At 40.9% G+C, this 21,688-nt stretch overlaps 1 protein-coding gene across 1 annotated transcript; it reads left to right on the forward strand.

Annotated features, from left to right (window-relative positions):
• The first annotated feature begins 429 nt into the window (after window positions 1–429).
• Window positions 430–20,307, forward strand: LOC124031821 (5'-nucleotidase domain-containing protein 2-like). The gene is made up of 14 exons (XM_046343524.1): window positions 430–1,004; window positions 1,528–1,712; window positions 1,826–1,900; window positions 2,033–2,088; window positions 2,222–2,315; window positions 2,843–2,971; window positions 10,279–10,339; window positions 11,005–11,107; window positions 13,717–13,818; window positions 13,958–14,039; window positions 17,980–18,066; window positions 18,267–18,407; window positions 18,662–18,726; window positions 18,879–20,307. Exons 1-14 carry the CDS (start codon window positions 650–652, stop codon window positions 19,138–19,140), a joined length of 1,797 nt encoding a protein of 598 aa, XP_046199480.1. The 5' UTR covers window positions 430–649; the 3' UTR covers window positions 19,141–20,307.
• Window positions 20,308–21,688: the final 1,381 nt, after the last annotated feature.

Below are 21,688 nucleotides of genomic sequence, written 5' to 3' on the forward strand. Positions count from 1 at the left end.
ATGTTCAATATTTTAATATAAATTGATGTGTTCCAAACTGTAGTCATGCAGTTACAATTGACACACGACGTTGCCGGACATGGTTGATCTCGTAATATTCACTAGATGGGCTACCAACCGTACAATGTGTAACTTGTTACTGCGGGAAACCACTTGCTGAATCCATTGGCGTCTAATAACGCACATTTTAACCAAACTTTTTCATCACAAACAACTTTATTAAAATATGATTATTAGAATAAAACCAAAATTTAATTAAATTATGGTTCCCAGGTTTTATAAATATTTCATCCATGAAATAAAACATGAGATGCTTCTGCCAGCTGGAAGCTTAGATCAGTCACGTAGCAGGCGTAGGTCGAACTGTGTGTGCATGGAAACACGTTTTGGGAAGACGGCATTCTTTCCCACCATAATAGGCTGAACGTGAAATCAGTCATCGTCTCACCACTCGTGATTCGATGATAACGTTGATACCACAGACGAAGAGGCGAAGCGAGAGAGCTGACTCCGCCCCATAATCTGTTCGGCAATGGGAGTGTCGAATATGCACTGGATCTTACTTGTGCATCAGACTCAGTGGCTATTCACTGCATATTTTTTTGGTGAGATAACGTTCTAAAGATACTCTGATAAATGCCAAGAACCAATGTCCTGTCAAAAAATGAGAATGTTTAGCCATGCGTTATGGCAGACAAGTAAGTCAACGTCGCTTCGCAAAGTTTATGTGGCTTCTTGTGGTAGCGTGGCATCTACAGGTCCGACCACCCAAATAGGGAAATGCTGCGAAGATGAACAAAGTTGTGGATCAGATTTAGGTATCCAGCCTGTACGGTCCACAGCCATCCCAATTTCTCCATCACCCGCAAATCACAGACAAGTAGCGAGCAACAACCAGAGGGTGTCGCCTACCTTGTCTGAAAGGGCATTCACTACAGGACTCCAGATTGACTCCAAGACTTACCTTTGGTCAAGGTATAATGAAATGAAACGGCTTGTGCACGGTAAGATGTTTTTATGTAAATGTTAAAGTTTGCCTAAAATATGTTAGTTTGTTTTGCCAACTGAAACTTTTTAATCACTAACCCATTTCCCTTTTGTCAATACTGTTTTTCCATCCATACCAGATAGATTGTTGGTTGTCAGTTGACAAATGTTAGACCCCTGCCGTATCATCTTATTATTGCTACACTCTGGAAACTTTTCAACCTCTCATTTGTCATTTTAGTAACAAAATTCCCCCCTTGATTAGAATCAGGTTGACCAATAAACCTAGTCTTTTATATTAACACCCCCCTCCCATTCCAATTATTATGTCTTTAATAAACTCTGAAGGATGTGCTAACTGTGAGCGAAATGTTCATAACCTAATGAAATACATCTTTGGCCATTTTTAACTAAAGGCCTCTACTGCCCAAAATTGTCCAGACTTCAGTTTACCCACACAATGCATTGAAGACGATTCATGAAGACTGATCATAGTAGATTTGGTATTTTGTTTAATGTCTCCCCCCTCCTTTTCTGCAGATCTGATTCCTCCAGGTGTATGTAACTTACTGAACCCCTCCACCATCTATGCCAACAATGAGGTTGACTTGGACGAAGTGGACATCTATGGCTTTGATTATGACTACACACTCGCTCTGTACTCCAACACTCTTGATACAATGATCTACAACACAGCTCGAGACTTCCTTGTCAAACACTACAAGGTGTGTCTGATGGAAATGCGATGCTGTTTGCCTCATATTCTCATACAAATGTTCACGATGCACGTTTGTTTGCTTTGAATTTGTTAAATTGTTTCTTTTAACTCCCCAAACAGTATCCAGAGGGCATTAGCAAGTATGACTATATTCCCAACTTCGCTGCACGTGGTCTCCACTATGACATTCAGAAGGTAAGTGCTTTTTTTCTGTATAAAAGCTTATAGTATAAACATTCAACAGGAAAAGTTTGAAATTAGCTGGAATAGTTTTCTTTTTACTAGAGTGAAATGGTAGTTGAACTAATAAAATAGTTTTCCGTGCAGGGACTGTTGATGAAAATAGATGCCTTCCATTACATCCAGCTGGGGACTGTATATAGGTAAGTTACTTGCTCGGTGAATATATGGAAAACAAAAGTTTTTTTCTAACAACGATACTCTTTGCTATTGCTATGTCATGGATTAAATACTGTAGTCCAGAGACCATTGTGAAAGAGATGTTAATTCCCACAGGGGTCTGAAGCCTGTTCCAGATGACGAGGTTTTGGAGCTCTATGGTGGAACTCACCATGTCCCTCTTCAGGAAGTCAGTGGCTTCTATGGAAAGGTCACTACTTCACCACGTTCTTCGACATCACTACTTCACCACATTCTTCGACATCTCTTGTCTGTATCTTCCTGAACAGATGAGCTAGACAAGGATTGGAGATTGTGCATAAACATATTTGACCTATAGGCCTAAATGTTGAAAAAGCATGCAGAAGTGATGATCTTTAAAGTAAAATAGTTCACAATTGCAATTCATTCTAGTTGCAATGGCAGTAACTATAAGACACGTCTGTGTCCGTGACCTGCTCTAAACCACATTCTTTCTTTTAATCACAAAGAATCCTATGGAGACTTTAGGCCAGCTACTGGAGAAATAGACATGGTCTGACTCGTTTATTGCTCTGTTCTCTCAGTGCCTTGGGAGAAGTTGAGTTTATTTGCCCACTTGATTAAATACCCTCCAAACCAAATGGTCGGTGTTCTCATATTATACTACGGGAATAAAAATCTATTAACTGACTGGTGTGCATGAATATGTATAACTTGGTGTGTCTTCTATCCCGTTGGGCTAACGTTATCTTACAGGGTCCAATGATGAAGCAGTTCATGGATGTTTTCTCTATCCCAGAGATGACTCTCCTGGCAGCTGCCAATGACTACTTCAACTCCAATGACATTGAATATGACCCTGGTCATCTCTACAAAGATGTTTCGGTGAGTGCATTCAGCAACAAAACATGAATCCAAAGATAATACTTTATATGAATTCAGACATCAAAGTAGGACCGTTTTTTCAAATGTGGGCAAATAGCTGGTTCTGAAAATACAAGGCTTTTAACTAAAAAGTCTAACTTGGTTCATTGCTGTTGTTGTTGCGCCGAAGTCGATGTCTGTGAATTTTCCTTTTGTCTACCATTGTGCATGGCAGTTGAGAATGTGGGCTAACTTTGTTTTTCATGCTGTGTCAGTCAGTCAGTGTGCCAAAAGCTATTTTATTCCTCCTCTCCCTCTCTCCCCTTCAAGTGGAGCCACTTACTAATGCTTAGTGTGTCTAAATGGAAAAGGTTGGGCTAAAGAAAGCTAAAGAAAGACAAATCTATGTCGGTGAGGTAGCTTTTGGTGCCTGCCACGTTACCAGTGTGTTGGACTCTGTTCAAATGCTGTCAAGGCATAGTGAAAAGTTCCCCATCTGTGTCCTGAGAACCCAAAAGTCGCATACCATTTTATCTTCTCATGGACTATAAATAGCTGCTGAACTCGATATTTGTAATGAACATTGATTTTAATGTAAACCATTACAAAAACTGTAAATATCATCAATTTGGTCATAGTCAGTATTTTCCCAAAAACTTTTGCGAGATTTAGGGAAGCTGTTACATTCCTAGATTAATTGGATATTTGAGGGTTGTATTTTGATTTCGATCATGCCATCTAACACGGGATGGTAAAATCTAGGGACAATTGTCATGCATGGAGAGAACTGCGCTGATTGCTCTCTATCCAACTGTTTGGCAGAATCAACAGGCAGTGAGACAGACCTGCCCACATGACGCAGTGCCTCAGACTTGTTTACATATCGTCGCTGTCTGAACATTTTAGCCTTTTTAATTTGGTTATTTATTCAAAGCAGTATCCCCTTAATGTATGCTGACTCTAGGAAGGAAAATGTATTCAAAATAGCTTCTAAAGTTTCATGTATTTTTGTTAATGGGATAATATGGTCGTTTTTTAAATTTCCTGAAAAGATGATGTTTTGGACATGAGGTTTTCGTCAGACAGCGACGATAAGACCATACTTGGCCCATAAGCCCATAAGTGATCACTTGAGTCTTTCACAGTTTTGGGCAAAATGAGAATTGAGACGATGCGCGCTTGCATCCCAACTGCCACTTGTCAACATTCCAAAGCCATTTGTGAGCATCATGGGGCCATACTTGCAAACATGAGAAAAAATTGAAGTTTGTCAAAACGTTTAGTCTCAAAATGCGCATCAGCCAATTAAAATCGTAGACTTAATTGCACGTGATCAAATACTTACCCATGAAGCGTACTTAACAGAAGTCTAATGGTACATTCTGATAATCAAAGCAACTAGATCATGTGTGTTTGACTGACTAGTCAAATAGCTTTCTGTGTAGAGTGCTTAGCTCCACGTAATTGTCGCAGATTGTGGCAAGGGTTCAAATTTTACATGAGTTTACCCCATTTGAAATCTAGAATTATATTTATTGTGTTTGTGTGTTGAAATGCAGCAAAAACCTTGGAAATTATGAATACAATTAATTAGGGGTTTCTTGTTGGAGTCCCTCTTGCAGGCTGATTCACAGGCTATTGGCACTGCTAACTAAATGTGTTTGTTTATTATGGATCCCCATTAGCTGCTGCCAAGGCAGCAAGGCAGCTACCAAGGAAGGCAGCTACTCTTCCTGGGGTCTGGCAAAATTAAGGCAGTTATACCATTTTAAAAACATTACAATACATTCATAACAGATTTCACAACACACTGTGTGCCCTCAGGCCCCTACTCCACTACCACATATCTACAACACAAAATCTGTGTGTGTATGTTATCAAATGTATGCATGGGTCTGTGCCTATGTTTGGGATGCTTCACAGTCCCTGCAGTTCCATAGTGTATTTCTACTGTTTGCATCGGTTACTTGATGTGGAATAGTGTTCCATGTAATAATGTGCGCCTCCCATAGTCTGTTGTGGACAGTGAAGAGACCTCTGGTGGCATGTCTTGTGGGGTATGCATAGGTGTCTGAGCTGTGTGCTAAGCTTTTAAACAGACGGCTCGGTGCTTTAAACATGTTAACACCGCTCACAAATACAAGTAGGGATGAAGTCTATCTCTCCTCCACTTTGAGCTAGGAGAGATTGACATGCATATTATTAATGTTTGCTCTCTGTGTACATCCAAGAGCCAGCCGTGCTGCCCTGTTTAGAGCCAATTGCAATTTTCCTAAGTCCCTCTTTGTGGCACCTGACCACACAACTGAACAGTAGTCCAGGTGCGACAACTAGAGCCTGTAGGGACTGCCTTGTTGATAGTGCTGTTAAGAAGGTAGAGCAGTGCTTTTATTATGGACAGACTTCTCCCTATCTTAGCTACAATTGTATAAATATGTTTTTACCATGATAGTTTACAATCCAGAGTTACTCCAAGCAGTTTAGTCACCTCAACTTACTCAATTTCCACATTATTTATTACAATATTTAGTTTAAGTTTAGGGTTTAGTGAATGATTTGTCCCAAATACAATGCTTTTAATTTTTGAAATATTTAGGACTAACTTATTCTTTGCCACCCATTCTGAAACTAACTGCAGTTCTTTAAGTGTAGCAGTCATTTCAGTCGCTGTAGTAGCTGACGTGTATAGTGTTGAGTCATCCGCATACATAGACACACTGGCTTTACTCAAAAGTCGTTAGTAAAGATAGAAAAAAGTAAGGGGCCTAGACTGCTTCCCTGAGGAATTCCTGATTCTACCTGGATTATTTTGGAGAGGCTTCCATTAAAGAACACCCTCTGTGTTCTGTTAGACAGGTAACTCCTTATCCACAATATAGTAGGGGATGTAAAGCCATTACACACAGGTTTTTCCAGCAGCAGACTGATCAATAATGTCAAAAGCTGAACTGAAGTCAAACAAAACAGCCCCCACAATCTTTTTTATCATCAATCTCTGCATCAGCCTATCAAATATCTTAGACTTTATATCCACCAACAAATGCCATTTCTTAAAATAGGTCGACTTGGTCACCAAATTGCATAGATGTGTAGGCTACAGTTTACATGTACAATGTTTCATATGCATTTTTATTATCATCCACTTTGTCACGTGTTATTTGAATCGAGCATCGAGTACCAGCAGTGAACAGTGTTTTCTTTAACAAAAATGCTTTATGCAAGGGGGCTCGAACCCACGGTTAAAGTGCACTGGTTTTAGTCAACCACTTTGACTCTAAAACCACAGTGAAACAGATGAGCAACAATGTGGGATTTTGTCATATATATGAAAATGTGCCTTTTTGAATTTTGTCAGGTCAACGAGGCATCATGCAATATTGGCACTCCGACACATGAGAATGACCAAGCGGAACAAAAGTAAACCTTGAATTTGAAGGTTTAAAATAGCCCTCTGGTGGCCACGTTGACCTATTCTAAGAAATGCCATTGGTTGGTGGATATAAAGTCTTAAGATTTTTGATCGGCTGATGCAGGATTTGTTACAAGAAAATAATCACTGCCACCTGCTAAAGTTAGCATAGGGCTAAATGTGCCAGGTTATGTAATGGGAACAGCATTTAATCACATGCAACTACGTCGATGATTTTAATTGACTGATGCACATTTTTAAGACAGAGTAGGTTTAAACCTAAACTTTTCTAATGTTGCAAGTATGCCCCCTTGTGTCCCACCACAACCTGTTTTGTAACATGATTTACTATTAAGCACTGCTAGACAGCCTCTCACTCCGGTAATAGATAGTGAGAACGTTCAAAACAAAACGTCACCGACGCTCTTTGCCACTCGTCAGTGACTTGATAAGTTGATTTAGTTAACGTGGCCTGCTGCTCAATGTGCCTGCTAGCTACTAGCTAGCTTCGTTGACAAACACAGATGGAACTTAGCTAGCTAGTGGTTTTGGGCGATGATAATGGTTTGATGGCACCGGAGAGGATGGCTGTCATTTCATGGGCTCTTAACAAACCTTGCTATTTTGTTCATTTTTTCAAAACTTATTTTGTACATAAAGTTGCTGCTACCGTCTCTTATGACCGAAAAGAGCTTCCGGAAATCAGAACAGTGATTGAACTGGACGAAGAATTTCTCTGAGTAAGACGAGAGGGATTTACTCCAGACACCAGAACAGGCCCTCATTCCTGTCATTTGCAGGAGAAAGAGACAGAAAAGAGATCGGGGTGCCTTGGAAGATCTGCCGACGAGTGGCTTATCTGCCCTAGCCATCCGTACTACTGGCCAACATACAATCCCTGGAAAATAAATTGGCTGAACTAAAAGGACGTATATCTAAAGAAGTCTCAAGGTTTTGCTCGTCTGAGGTAGAGCATCTCATGATAAGCTGTAGACTACACTATCAACAAAGAGTTTTTATCTGTATTTTTTTGTAGCGGTCTACATACCACCACAGACTGATGCTGGCACTAAAACTGCACCCAATGAGTTGTATACTGCCATAAGCAAAATTGCTCATCCAGAGGTGGCGCTCCTAGTGGCCGGGGACTTAAATGCAGGGAAACTTAAATCCGTTTTACATGTTAAATATGCAACCAGAGAGAGAGAACTCTAGACAACCTTTACTCCACACACAGAGACACGTACAAAGCTCTCCCTCGCCCACCATTTGGAAAATCTGAGCATAATTATATCCTCCTGATTCCTGTTTTCAAGCAAAAATTTAAGCAGGAAGCACCAGTGACTCGGTCAATAAAGAAGTGGTCAGATGAAGCAGATTCTAAACTACAGGACTGTTTTGCTAGCACAGGCTGGAATATGTTCAGGGAGTCTTCTGATGGCATTGATGAGTACACCACATCAGTCACTGACTTCATAAATAAGTGCATCGACGACGTCGTCCCCACAGTGACTGTCCGTACAAACCCAACCAGAAGCCATGGATTACAGGCAACATCCGCACTGAGCTAAAGGGTAGAGCTGCCGCTTTCAAGGAGCGGGAAACCCGGAAGCTTATAAGAAGCCCCACTATGCCCTCCGACGAACCATCAAACGGACAAAGTGTCGGATGTAGCAGGGCTTGCAAACTATCACAGACTACAAAGGGAAGCACAGCCGAGAGCTGCCCAGTGACACAAGCCTACCAGATGAGCTAAATTCCTTCTATGCTCGCTTTGAGGCAAGTAACATTGAAACATGCATGAGAGCACCAACTGATGATTGTGTGATCATGCTTTCCGCAGCCGATGTGAGTAAGACCTTTAAACAGGTCAACATTCACAAGGCCTCAGGGCCAGACGGGATTACCAGGACGTGTACTCTGCTGTCTTTACTGATATTTTCAACCTCTCCCTGTTAGTCTATAAACCAACATGTTTCAAGCAGACCTCCATAGACCCTGCCCAAGAACACTAAGGTAACCTGCCTAAATTACTACCGACCCGTAGCACTCACGTCTGTAGCCATGAAGTGCTTTGAAAAGCCGTTCATGGCTCACATCATCACCATTAGCCCAGAAACCCTAGACCCACTCCAATTTGCATACCACCCCAACAGATCCACAGATGACGCAATCTCTATTGCCCTCCACACTGCCCTTTCACACCTGGAACACCTATGTGAGAATGCTACTGCAACTGGATCCTGGACTTCCTGATGGGCTGCCCCCAGGTGGTAAGGGTAGGTAACAACACATCCGCCATACCGATCCTTTACATGGGGGGCCATCGGGGGTGCGTGCTCAGTCCCCTCCTGTACTCCCTGTTCAATTATGACTGCATGGCCAGGCACGACTCCAACACCATTAAGTTTGCAGATGACACAACAGCGGTAGGCCTGGTCACCAAAAACAACGAGACAGCATATAGGGAGGAGGTCAGAGACCTGGTCGTGTGGTGCCATGACAACAACCTCTCCCTCAATGTGATCAAGACAAAGGAGATGATTGTGGACTACAGGAAAAGGAGGACCAAGTCCCGTCCCCCCATTCTCATCTATGAGGCTGTTGTGTAGCAGGTTGAGAGCTTCAAGTTCTTTGGTGTCCACATCTGAAATGAACATGGTCCAGGCACACCAAGACAGTTGTGAAGAGGGCATGAGAGAACCTATTCCTCCTCAGGAGACTGAAAAGATTCGTCATGGGTCCTCAGATCCTCAAAAGGTTCGACAGCTGCACCACTGAGAGCATCCTGACTCATTGCATCACTGCATGGTATGGCAACTGCTTGGCCTCCGACCGCAAGGCACTACAGAGGGTGGCGCGTACGGCCCAGTACATCACTGAGGCCAAGCTTCCTGCCATCCAGGACCTCTATACCAGGCGGTGTCAGAGGAAGGCCGTAAAATTGTCAGACTTGTCAGCCACCCCAGTCATAGACTGTTCTCTCTGCTACCGCTTGGAAAGCGGTACCGGAGCGCTAAAGTCTAGGTCCAGGAGGCTTCTAAACAGCTTCTACCCCCAAGCCAGAAGTCTACTGAACATGTAATCAACGGCTACCCAGACTACTTGCATTGCCCCCCTCCCTTTTACACTGCTGCTACGCTCTGTTATGCATAAATCACTTTAATAACTCTACCCACGTGTATATATTACCTCAATTACCTTGAAGCCGGTGCTCCCGCACATTGACTCTGTAGCGGTACCCCCTGATTATAGCCTCGCTATTGTTATTTTACTGCTGCTCTTTAATTATTTGTTACTTTTTTATTAGGTATTTTTCTAAACTGCATTGTTGATTTTAAGGGCTTGTAAGCATTTCACTAAGGTGTTGAATTCGGCACGTGACAAATCAAATTTGATTTGATGAACAGCATGTAGCTTGTGCATTATTTACGATAGTTTTACAGCTTGCCGATGAAGTTGTAGACATGTTCTCAGAAATCAGTCCTGAGTGCAGCTACTTGAAAGTACTACACCAAGCACCTTACCAATATGTACATTTGTGTGACTAAGACCACCCCTGCAAAAAATTTTTTTATATAAATTAATATAGCGAACATAACACACCCACATCGAACCAGGCCTTGTTTTGTTAAGTTGCTAATTCTATGATTGATTCTGAACAAACTGTACTTCCCAGTTACAGAAGTGAGTGTCAAGATTCCAAGAATGCTAGATCTTTACAGCACACTCCGCAAACATTCAATGGATCTCTCCCAAGAGAGGAAAAACGTGGCTGGTTAAATGTCCTTTTAGGTGGGAGTAGTAAGCCCACAAAAGTTTTCGGTCAGAAATGTCTTTTAGACCTTGAGCAAGACAACTGTATACAAACATTCTCAGTGAAAGTTGAGCTTATCCACACTCTTTTAATTTTCCTTAGGATGCTATTGGAATGGTGCATATCAAAGGCTACATGTACAAGTGGATAATGCAAGACTTGGGTGAGATTTACTCATTTTTATTTTTTCATCTTCGGTTTTAGACATATCTCGTTTGTATTGGATGCTCTCCATCTCACCCATGCCCAGATTGCAGGTTCGTTTAAACAGAACATTGTTAAAATCCCCTAAATAAAAAGCAGTGCTGTCTTGATCCACTGTTTATTTCTCTGTATTTGAAAACATAAACAGGAGAACAATTTAACTGCCCTGCAGATAATAGTTTTGGGGTTATGATAAGAAGTACTTATATTTTTCAAGTATTTTAAATCTGATTCTTCCAAAACCATTGCTAAGGGTAAGTCAAGATAATTGATCAAATATTTGCAAACATACTTTAAAGTGCAAGAATGACGTTAAAATGTTAATAGGTTTTGTTTAAAGATGTGTTTACAGAGTTCAGGTTTGTCAGGAATTGAGAGTAGAGGGCATTTCAAGACAGTATACAATGTATCTTTATACTCTGCTGTACCACAGTCTCACAATTACTTTAAATACCTTTTGTATTTTGCTTAAATGCTACATGACTGTTTCCCACTGGACAAAGCTATCAGTTTCTTCCAAGGGACAGCACGTTCTGACGGAAGTGGAATATTTACATACTTGAGAAATACTCAAGGGAAGGGGATATTCCTGTCTGAATTGACCCTTTCATCTCCCTCCCACAGAGAAATATATTCTCAGAGGAGATGAGACCTATGCAGTTCTGCACCGTCTGGCCAGCCATGGCAAGAAGCTCTTCCTTATAACCAACAGCCCATTTAGCTTTGTGTAAGTGTCACCATCAACCGAATCAAACTGACAGTTAAATAAATCAGAGATATACAGTACCAGTCAAAAGTATGGATACAGATACTAATTCAAGGGTTTCTTTATTTTCTACATTGTACAAAAATAGTGAAAACATTAGAACTAGGAAATGACACATATGAAATCATGTAGTAACCAAAAGGTGTTTCAGCAAAAATGTTAGATTTTCAAAGTAGCCACCCTTTGCATTGAGGACAGCTTTGCTCTTGGCATTTTCTCAACCAGCTTCACATGGAAAGCTTTTCCAACAGTCTTGAAGGAGTTCCCACATATCCTGAGCATTTGTTGGCTGCTTTTCCTTCACTCTGCAGTCCAACTCATCCCAAACCATCTCAATTGGGTTGTGGTCAGGTGATTGTGGAGGACCGGTCATCTGATGCAGTACGCATCACTCTCGTTCCTGGTCAAATTGCCCTTACACAGCCTGGAGGTGTGTTGGGTCATTGTCCTGTTGAAAAACAAAGCACAAACTAGATGGGGATGGCATTCTAAATTTTAAATAAATGGTGTTCTAAATAAATCACTGACCGTATCACCAGCAAAGCACCATTACCACCACCTCCATGCTTCACGGTGGGAACCACACATGCAGAGATCATCCGTTCACCTACTCTGCGTCTCACAAAGACACCGTGGTTGGAACCAAAAATCTCAAATTTGGACACATCAGACCAAAGGACAGATTTCCACTGGTCTAATGTCCATTGCTCATGTTTCTTGGCCAAAGCAAGTCTCTTCTTCTTATTGGTGTTCTTTAGCAGTGGTTTCTTTGCCGCAATTAGACTGAAGGCCTGATTCACGAAGTCCCCTCAACAGTTGATAATATATAATAATAATAATAATAATAATAATAATATATGCCATTTAGCAGACGCTTTTATCCAAAGCGACTTACAGTCATGTGTGCATACATTCTACGTATGGGTGGTCCCGGGGATCGAACCCACTACCCTGGCGTTACAAGCGCCATGCTCTACCAACTGAGCTACAGAAGGACCACAGTTGATGTTAAGATGTGTCTGTTACCTGAACTCTGAAGCATTTATTTGGGCTGCAATTTCTGAGGCTGGTAACTCTAATGAACTTATCCACTTAACTCTGGATCTTCCTTTCCTGTGGCGGTCCTCATGAGAGCCAGTTTCATCATAGCGCTTGGTGGCTATCTTCTGTATACCACCCCTACCTTGTCACAATACAACTGATTGTCTCAAAAGCATTAAGAAGGAAATAAATTCCACAAATGAACTTTTAAGGCACATCTGTTCATTGAAATGCATTCCAGGTAACTACCTAATGAAGCTGGTTGAGAGAATACCAAGAGTGTGCAAAACTGTCATCAAGGCAAAGGGTGGCTACTTTGAAGAATCTCAAATATAAAATATATTCTGATTTGTTTAACACTTTTTTTGGTTACAACATGATTCCATATGTGTTATTTCATAGTTTTGATGTCTTCACTATTATTCTACAATATAGAAAATTGTAAAAATGAAGAAAAACCCTTGAATTAGTAGGTGTGTCCAAACTTTTGACTGGTGCTGTACATTCAGGCAAAGGCGGTGGCGTGCACTTTCAAGTTGTTTGGGGATGCGCATGTTCACCATAAAAATGCACCTTTATAATAAATGATTCCATGCATCCTCACATTTGCAGACGTATGTAAGAGAGCCTACTATTCGTAATGTGATTAGTAGATTGGATAGTCATAATTTAGGCTAATGATATATCTCGATCACTGTTCGCAGAAAATACTGTTCAATGCAAGGCTGAGCGCGTTGTAGAGTAGATCTATGCTATTGTAGATTATCCTTTCTTTGCACGGGAAGAATTTGGCCTTTTTTTATAAACATATTCCATGCAATCCTACTACACTTTATATGACTAGATGCATTAGCAGAATGTCTTCATCATCAACTTTGTGTAGCCTGCTCTGCTGACAAACAGATCAATTAAAACAATGTTGCTTGATCCATAGAATAGACTTATGAGACTGGGAGACACAAATACAATATGATGTCCATCTAACTTGGAGGAGGAAATTATTGTCCAAAAACAAACTCGTGTGGCACTGATCCAACTGATGGTGAATATGCACACTCACTGGGGATATGTCCTGTGCTCTCTTCTGGTGCCAATAAAATGGGCTATACTGGTCGCTCAATTTAGTTGAGAATTTTGATAACTAAAAGACAATGAGGATTTTTATTATCTTTACAGCAATATAGCCATTTGCCTTCCAAAGTATGTTTTCTCACGGTTGTATTTTGAAATATTGCGATATGCCTGGCTGGGGCTCTCTACCTCTCACTGACAGTTGTAACTCGACAATCATTTGGTATTTGCCGCGCACGCTGCCCAAATTGCGGGCCCTTACGACTTTAGGCAATGTGATTTAAACAATGCACAGCTTATTAATTTTATTTCCTCTGTGGCCAAATCATGCTTTCTGGTGTAGTAGCCTATTTTGAATTAATTATTTTATTTTATTTCTGTGGGCACTTTCAGCTCTCAACAGTAACTGTACATTTCGCGGTTGTTCACTAACCAGCTGTTTTCCGATTTTTATTTAGAGACAAAGGGATGAAATACATGGTAGGAAAGGACTGGAGGGACTTTTTTGATGTTGTCATTGTTCAAGCTGACAAACCACACTTCTTCAACAACTGTGGCAAGTAAGTCTGAGACTCTATATCTTTATACTCCCAACCAAGAAGTGTCTAAATTCGATAACCTTGGTCTATGAGAGAAAATGAGAGCATTCTACACACTGTTCAGGTCATTGTGTGACCTGATCATATTTTCTACTTGCAGACCTTTCAGACGTTTGGATGGCAACGGGGACCTTCAGTGGGACAAGATCAAGAGCTTAGATAAGGGCCAGATCTACAAACAGGTAGGAGCGGAGACATTACCCAGAAATATTACTTTATACAGTGCATTCAGACCTCTTGACCTTTTCTACATTTTGTTACGTTACAGCCTTATTCTAAAATGAATTAAATCAATTTTTCCCCCTTGGCAAAGGAGAAATGTTCACTAACAGGAATGTTTCCCTCTCACCCCTCTCACCCCACCCTCCCTCTCACCCCACCCCCCCTAAGTTTTAGATGCACTATTGTTAAATGTCATAAGGTGAATGCACCAATTTGTAAGTCGCTCTGGATAAGAGCGTCTGCTAAATGACTTAAATGTAAATGTAAATGTACACACACTACCCCATAATGATAAAGCAAAAATTGGATTTTTAGCAAATATATGATCTGTATTTGGGAAGTTTCTCCCATTCTCTGCAGATCCTTCAAGCTCTGTTAGGTTGGATGGGGAGTGTCGCTGCACAGCTGTTTTCTCATCTCTCCAGAGATGTTCGATCAAGTCCGGACTCTGGCTGGGCCACTCAAAGACATTCAGAGACTTGACCCGAAGCCACTCCTGCGTTGTCTTGGCTGTGTGCTTAGGGTCGTTGTCCTATTGGAAGGTGAGACCTTGGTCCCAGTCTGAGGTCCTGAGCGCTCTGTAGCAGGTTTTCATCAAGGATCTCTCTGTACATTGCTCAGTTCATCTTTCCCTCGATCCTAACTAGTCTCTGCCTCTGAAAAACCTCCCCACAGCATGATGCTGCCACCACCATGCTTCACCATAGGGATAGTGCCAGGTTTCCTCCACTCTGTCAGAGTGACCATCAGTGTCTTGGTCACCTCCCTGATCAAGGCCCTTCTCCCCTGGTTCCTCAGTTTGGCCGGGCGCCCACCTTTAGGAAGAGTCTTGGTGGTCCCAAACACCTTCCATTTAAGAATGATGGAGGCAACTGTTCTTGGGGACCTTCAATGCTGCAGAAATATTTTGGTACCCTTCCCGAGATCTGTGCCTCAACACAATCCTGTTCCGGAGCTTTACAGACAATTCCTTCGACCCCATGGCTTGGTTTTAGCTCTGACATACACTTGTCACCCTTGGGACCTTTATATAGACAGGTGTGTGCCTTTCCAAATCATGTCCAATCAATTGAACTTACCACAGGTGGACTCCAATCAAGTAGAAACGGCTCAAGGATGATCAATGGAAACAGGAGTTCAATTTCAAGTCTCATAGCAATGAGTCTGAATAATTACTGCATGTAATAAGGTATGTTTTAAAAAATACATTTGCAACATTTTCTAAAAACTTGTTTTCACTTTGTTGTGGGGTAGTGTGTGTAGATGGATGAGGAAGAAAAACTAATTTTAGAATAAGTCTGTAATGTAACAAAATGTGGAAAAAGTAATGGGGTCTAAATACTTTCAAATCCGCTGTATATATACGCAAAATGATACGTGAGAGTGTAGGCCAAAGTTCTATGCCAGCTTGTAAATTATGAACTTGTCCATTTGAATTGCAAAGTGACTAACTCAGTTGCAGGACTTACTAGCACTTGCGTTCCAGGTAGTGGTCATTTGTGAGATTCACAATGTCAATGTCGCATTTCATCCTTTTACTGTGGGAAATTAATGACATGATTGGAATGGCATTACATTTTTTACATTTGAGTCATTTGGCTGATGGTCTTATCCATTACGACTTACAGTACATTTATGTACTTTTGCACACGGGTTCCCCGTGGGAATCGAACCCACAACCTTGGGGTTGCAAGACTATTGTGATGTGTGGAACATTAGTCCATGTTACTATTTCATCAACCTGAATCAAATGTCCCTAGTCTGAGTAATGCTGGTCTTACAAAGATGGCCTTTGAAGTCTACGCAAAGATGTTAGTCTTGTCCTTGAAGTTAGTTCCCTGTTGTAGCTGAAAATGGATCGGGTTTAGTGAAAAGTGGATTATATTTTGATGCTGTGACATGTATTGCCTCTAGGGTTGCAAATGGAGGGTATATTACTGGACAATAACAACGTTTACATGTAAACTACCAGAATATGGGTGACTTTAAAGTTTTATTTGTATTTTATCAGATTATATCTTGTGTGGCCTTTTTGGGTACTTCAGATTACTGTAATTATCTCTGGCCCTCTGTGTGGTCTTGTCACATGCAAATATAAAATAATCCAAATAAGATGATTTTTAAACTAAACATTTGAATGACAAAACTGTAACGCATTATCCTAAATATAAACTATCAACATGGTTAATACAATTGGTGTTTTAATATTTGTTTTAGCATGAAATATCCTTAATTTTTTTATTTTACTATGTCAATATGTCATTATTGTAAATGTTTTTTTCACCAAAATGGTGGCAGTTGGGAAAAAAGTAAAGTTCCTCTTGAACCATATGGTCTATCCACTAGAAACACATGGACAAAGATTTAAAAAATGTTTTCAATATATGAATACATTTTTTTGTTATTCAAGTATAAATTACTGAAGTTACCATAAATTGACATAGAGTACCTGTTAATTCTGTTAACTTTAGGAAATTACCAGTAGCTTTGCAACCCTAATTGCCACAGTAGGACATGGTAACCATGCAGTACTTTTCCGCTCTCCCTAAGAGCACTCCCAACATCATTGGCAGATTGCCCCACAGTTAAGGCCAATAGTTGTCTGCTGCTAAGGCATCAGCAGAATTTGGTGGAAGATCACATCTTTATATTAATTGTCATTAGTCATGTTACAGTTCTGTCAATCCACAGTCCTTTTTCTGCCTTATTTCCTCCTGCTTTTACTTCAAGCATTACAACTTCAAGGCCCAGTGTAGTCAAATGTGTGTTTTCATATACACTGAGTGTACAAAACATTTTAAGGACACCTTCATAATATTGAGTTCCACCCCCCCCCCCTTTTTGCCCCCAGAACAGCCTCATTTTGTCTGGGCATGGAGTCTACATGGTTTTGAAAGCGTTCCACAGGGATACTGGCCCATATTGACTGCAATGCTTCCCACAGTTGTGTCAAATTGGCTGGATGTCTTTTGGGTGGTGGACCATTCTTGATACACACAAAACTGTTAATTATGAATAACACAGCACAAACCAGTGCACCTGGCACCAACTACCATACCCCGTTCAAAGGCACTTAAATCTTTTGTCTTGCCCATTCACCCACTGAATGGCACACATACACACTCCATGTCTCAGTTGTCTCAAGGATTAATAATATAATATATGCCATTTAGCAGACGCTTTTATCCAAAGCGACTTAAAGTCATGTGTGCATACATTCTACGTATGGGTGGTCCCGGGAATCGAACCCACTACCCTGGCGTTACAAGCGCCATGCTCTACCAACTGAGCTACAGAAGGACCGAATGTGGATTAACAATCATTTTTTAACCTGTCTCTTCCCCTTCATCTACACTGATAGAAGCTGATTTAACAAGGGATCATAGCTTTCACCTGGTCAGTCTGTCATCGATAGAGAAGGTGTCCTTAATGTTTTTTGCACTCAGTGTATATGTCCACACTATGAGATTGGAATAATATTATGAAAATTATGATAATGCCCTTTTAGTGTAAGAGCTGTCTGAAAAGATCACCTGAAATGTTTGCCTGTTTTTGGTGGGATGGGGTTTTGGCCTGCCTGGTAGGCAAGGCCATTAAATTAGTTCATAGACCAATTAGAAAGTGTTCGAAACCTTTCTGCCAATATGTTAAAAAAAATATTGTTTTCCCCTCCCCACTCAGGACTGTCTCAGTGGTCAATCGAAATTCTTGCTTGAGAAATTGCTGTTTGCTAAAAAGCTTTTTTAAATATATTTTTTTAAATCATTTTTATTTTAACAATCACAGAAAGGTACTTAATTGTTACCCAGAAACGATTTGATTTTGAGATCAAAATGGCTGCATTGGACCTTTTTAATCATCTTTCCTAGTGACATTCATTATGCTGTCTCCTTGTTGTAGGGCAACCTGTTTGACTTTCTCAGGCTCACAGGATGGAGGGGATCAAAGGTGCTCTACTTTGGAGATCATCTGTACAGTGACTTGGCAGTGAGTCATACTATATTATGTCAGAATTTTTGGTTACTGATACAGGCAGTGTAAATGTGATTTCAGAACACAAGAAATGCACACATGACTTGATTGTGTTTCAAGGACTGTGCCTCACATTGTTGTGCTTACAATGTAATAATTTGTGGCATGCTGTGGCTAATCGTTGTGCTGGGCTGACTGCTCATGCTCTCCTGCAGGACCTGATGCTGCGTCACGGCTGGCGGACAGGGGCCATAGTACCAGAGCTGGAGGTGGAGACCAGGGTGGTGAATACGGAGCAGTATGCACAAAGCCTCACCTGGCTGCAGGCTCTCACCGGTCTACTGGAACGCATGCAGGTACACTATTGGGCATTTTACCACATAGAACTCAGGAAACTGTGAGATCAAAGCAATGGGTTAAGTTACGTCTTGCATTTACCATGACGGGTCCCTTGCCTTTATGGGATGTTTTCCCAATCAATTGTACCCACGCAAAAAACATGTCTACAACAAGCTAATATTATGATTTTGCTACCCATCAGCCATGCAATTGAGAATGGACACTTGACACCAGGTATTCAAGTGAAACATGTTTTATTGAACCTGTGCAGGTGCATCGAGATCCAAAGTCAAGGGAGGTTCTACAGGATTGGTTGAAGGAAAGAGAAGAGCTTCGGTGAGTCTAGTTATAGTAGATAAATTGTACTTAATTTATTCAAACCGTCGGACAGCTAGTCCGACCTTAAGGATTCTGTGTCATTTTGACTTGGCAAGCTTCGTACAGACCTATGAGCTTCCTTCGGCCCTTTCTTTCATTTTCCCCCTCAGAGCTGTGACCAAGAACCTGTTCAACCCTCACTTTGGCAGCATTTTCCGCACCTGCCACAACCCCACCTTCTTCTCCCGTCGCCTGTGTCGCTTCTCTGACCTCTACATGGCATCCATCAGCTGTCTGCTCAACTACGACCTCTCCTACACCTTCTACCCTCGTCGCACCCCCCTGCAGCACGAGGCGCCCCTGTGGATGGACCAGCTTTGCACTGGCTGCATGAAGACTCCCTTTCTGGAGGAGATGGCTCACATCCGCTAAGGGCCGCTCCAAGGTTTCACAAACCTCAAACTTGATATAGAGGCAGGAACTGAAGCTATGCAGGGAATAAGGAGAATTGGGGCATGGTGCACAGATCATGAGTGCCACCTCCTGGGTGGTTGTATGCCAGTAGGTAAAGTGAAAAGGAAGGGAAAAGGGGATACCTAGTCAGTCACACAACTGAATGCATTCAACCGAAATGTGTCTTCTGTATTTAACCCAACCCCTCTGAACCAGCATACAGTAATAGTAAACTATCTGGCTATTCGAGTTACCCAACATCACTTGGTTGGCAAGAACATTTAACGGGTTACACCTTTCGTAATTTTTAGGTTAGTTAAGTTGAGGTTGCAACTTGTAATTAAAAACCAAAACAATTTTAACAATAACTGTTTGTACATGGTGCGGATATCTGTTACTTGATAACTCTTCTTTTTTTTCTCTAATTTTAACCATGTAGCCTCCTCACTGTAACAGACTGATTTAATGACCTCATTAGTTTGAGTTATGAGTAATGGATCTTAAGTTTATTGGTGTATAGTCTTGGCTGTTACTGTATTTGAGTATGACCATTCACATTGTAGTATGGTTAAGGGCAAGCTAAGTTGTTGCAGTCACTAGAAATCTATTTTGGGTCAATCTTGAATCGGTGGCACTTTTGCAACCATGAGTTAATACTTTAAAATGGCAAATAGTTACACATCATACATGTTTTTTGTTTGTCAATAATACAATATAGGCTAATGCAAGTCGTTGCTACTGCAAAACTTTTAAGTCTCAAATTAAATATCACATCTTTTGTTGCTCAAAAGCTTAATTATCCATTTGTGTCACTTCAAAGTAATACATGAGTCAAGAGTACCAAATATGACTGCTGAAACAACAATACAAATAGGGTATCTCCCTCTCATAAATGAGAGTTAAGTTGTATGATATAAAAGTGTAATTTAGCTGACAAATGTGTGGTAATGGTTTATATATTTGCTCCTGGCTGTCAGTCTGTCTCTGTGGGACAGCCAGTGGCGACCCGTCATTCAGGGCAGGTGAGAGCCCCACCTGTTTAAGCCCCACTCTTTTAGCCTGTTTTGCATGTAATTACGTGTCACCTATCACTTTGCAAACATTGTAAAAAAAAATATATATAATCATTGAGTTAATAAAGCTGCATACAAACATGGTCTATTTTTTGCTTTGAGTAAGGCAGCTCAAATGCAGGTGTTTCAGCATAGTGCTTTCTGTGGTGGTGGTGGGGCAGCCAGTGGAAAATACGGAGCGTTGGGGTTGGTAATGTTTTCTAGTTGCGCTGTGATTGGCTCAGTGTTCTGCCATATCTAATGGTGAAACTTAAATTCAAGCCCCTTAGGTGCTGCCATAGTTACATTAGAAGTGCCCATCCAAGAAGGCTCAGGGGCTCCCGAGTGGCGCAGCGGTCTAAGGCACTGCATCACTACAGACCCTGGTTCGATTCCAGGCTGTATCACAAGAGTTGGCCTTCATTGTAAATAAGATTTTTTTTCTTAACTGACTTGCATAGTTAAATAAAATAGTCCATTGGCCACAGATAAAATTACATCAAATCACATATCTACAGTAACTTTGATTGGACTGATCATGTCAACATCATACTTTCAAAATCTTAGCTAGCAGTCATCATGAATCAAGTCAACAATCTGATGGGAAATGCTTTTTAATTCTTGTCATATGAAGAGAAATAATAGAATGTATTGGTGCTCATCGGCCATTGGACATAAACATTGCACAACAAGTTGGAAATCGTAAATTCAACAATGAGTGGTTTGGAAGGAATCCGTGTTGAACTGCAAGCATTGCAAATCAATCACTAGTCTGCTATTCAGTGGAGTGGGTGTGTGGTCACAAGTTTGGGTTTAAGGGTCTCTTTTCCAAGCTTAAAAGGATAAACATTCAACATTGGCCATGCTGACTTCTGCTGCGCTCAACTTAACTCAACTGGGAGATCTAACTTCAGTGAGTTCAAGACAACTGGGAACTCGAGCTCTGACTGGGAAAATAAGTTTTGAATGGTCATCCAACTCGGAATTGCAAGTCGAGAATTTGGGCCTCTTTCTATAGCTCAGACCTGAAGATCACTGACGTCATGATTCGACCTTGTTTATTTTTGTTGTTTTTTTGTTGTCTTGAAAGCACCATAAATCCAGAGAATTCCAGACTGATGACACAATTTCCCCACGAAGAACTGCTGCGCCACCTTCCTGTTCAAATGAGCACAGCACAACAAGGTCCAAAACAATGTATTGTATACTGCTCCATAAATTGTAATAATTATGTAATAATATTTGTATACATACTGTAGCTAAGAAAGTAATACTAAGTGACTGTTCTGTAGTAAGCTGTTAGTGGCCCATGTGCCTCACCCTAATAAAATTACCTACTGTTCTGATTTAGTACCACCTAGGTTGCACATTTCAGGGATTATTCAGAGGTGGAAACTTTCCATGGGACTTAACTGGAATATATACAAATTATTATTAATACTATTTAAATGTATGTTTTTTGCATTGGATATATT

The sequence above is a fragment of the Oncorhynchus gorbuscha genome, linkage group LG03 (assembly GCF_021184085.1).
Source record: "Oncorhynchus gorbuscha isolate QuinsamMale2020 ecotype Even-year linkage group LG03, OgorEven_v1.0, whole genome shotgun sequence".
In the NCBI taxonomy this organism is placed as follows: domain Eukaryota; kingdom Metazoa; phylum Chordata; class Actinopteri; order Salmoniformes; family Salmonidae; genus Oncorhynchus; species Oncorhynchus gorbuscha.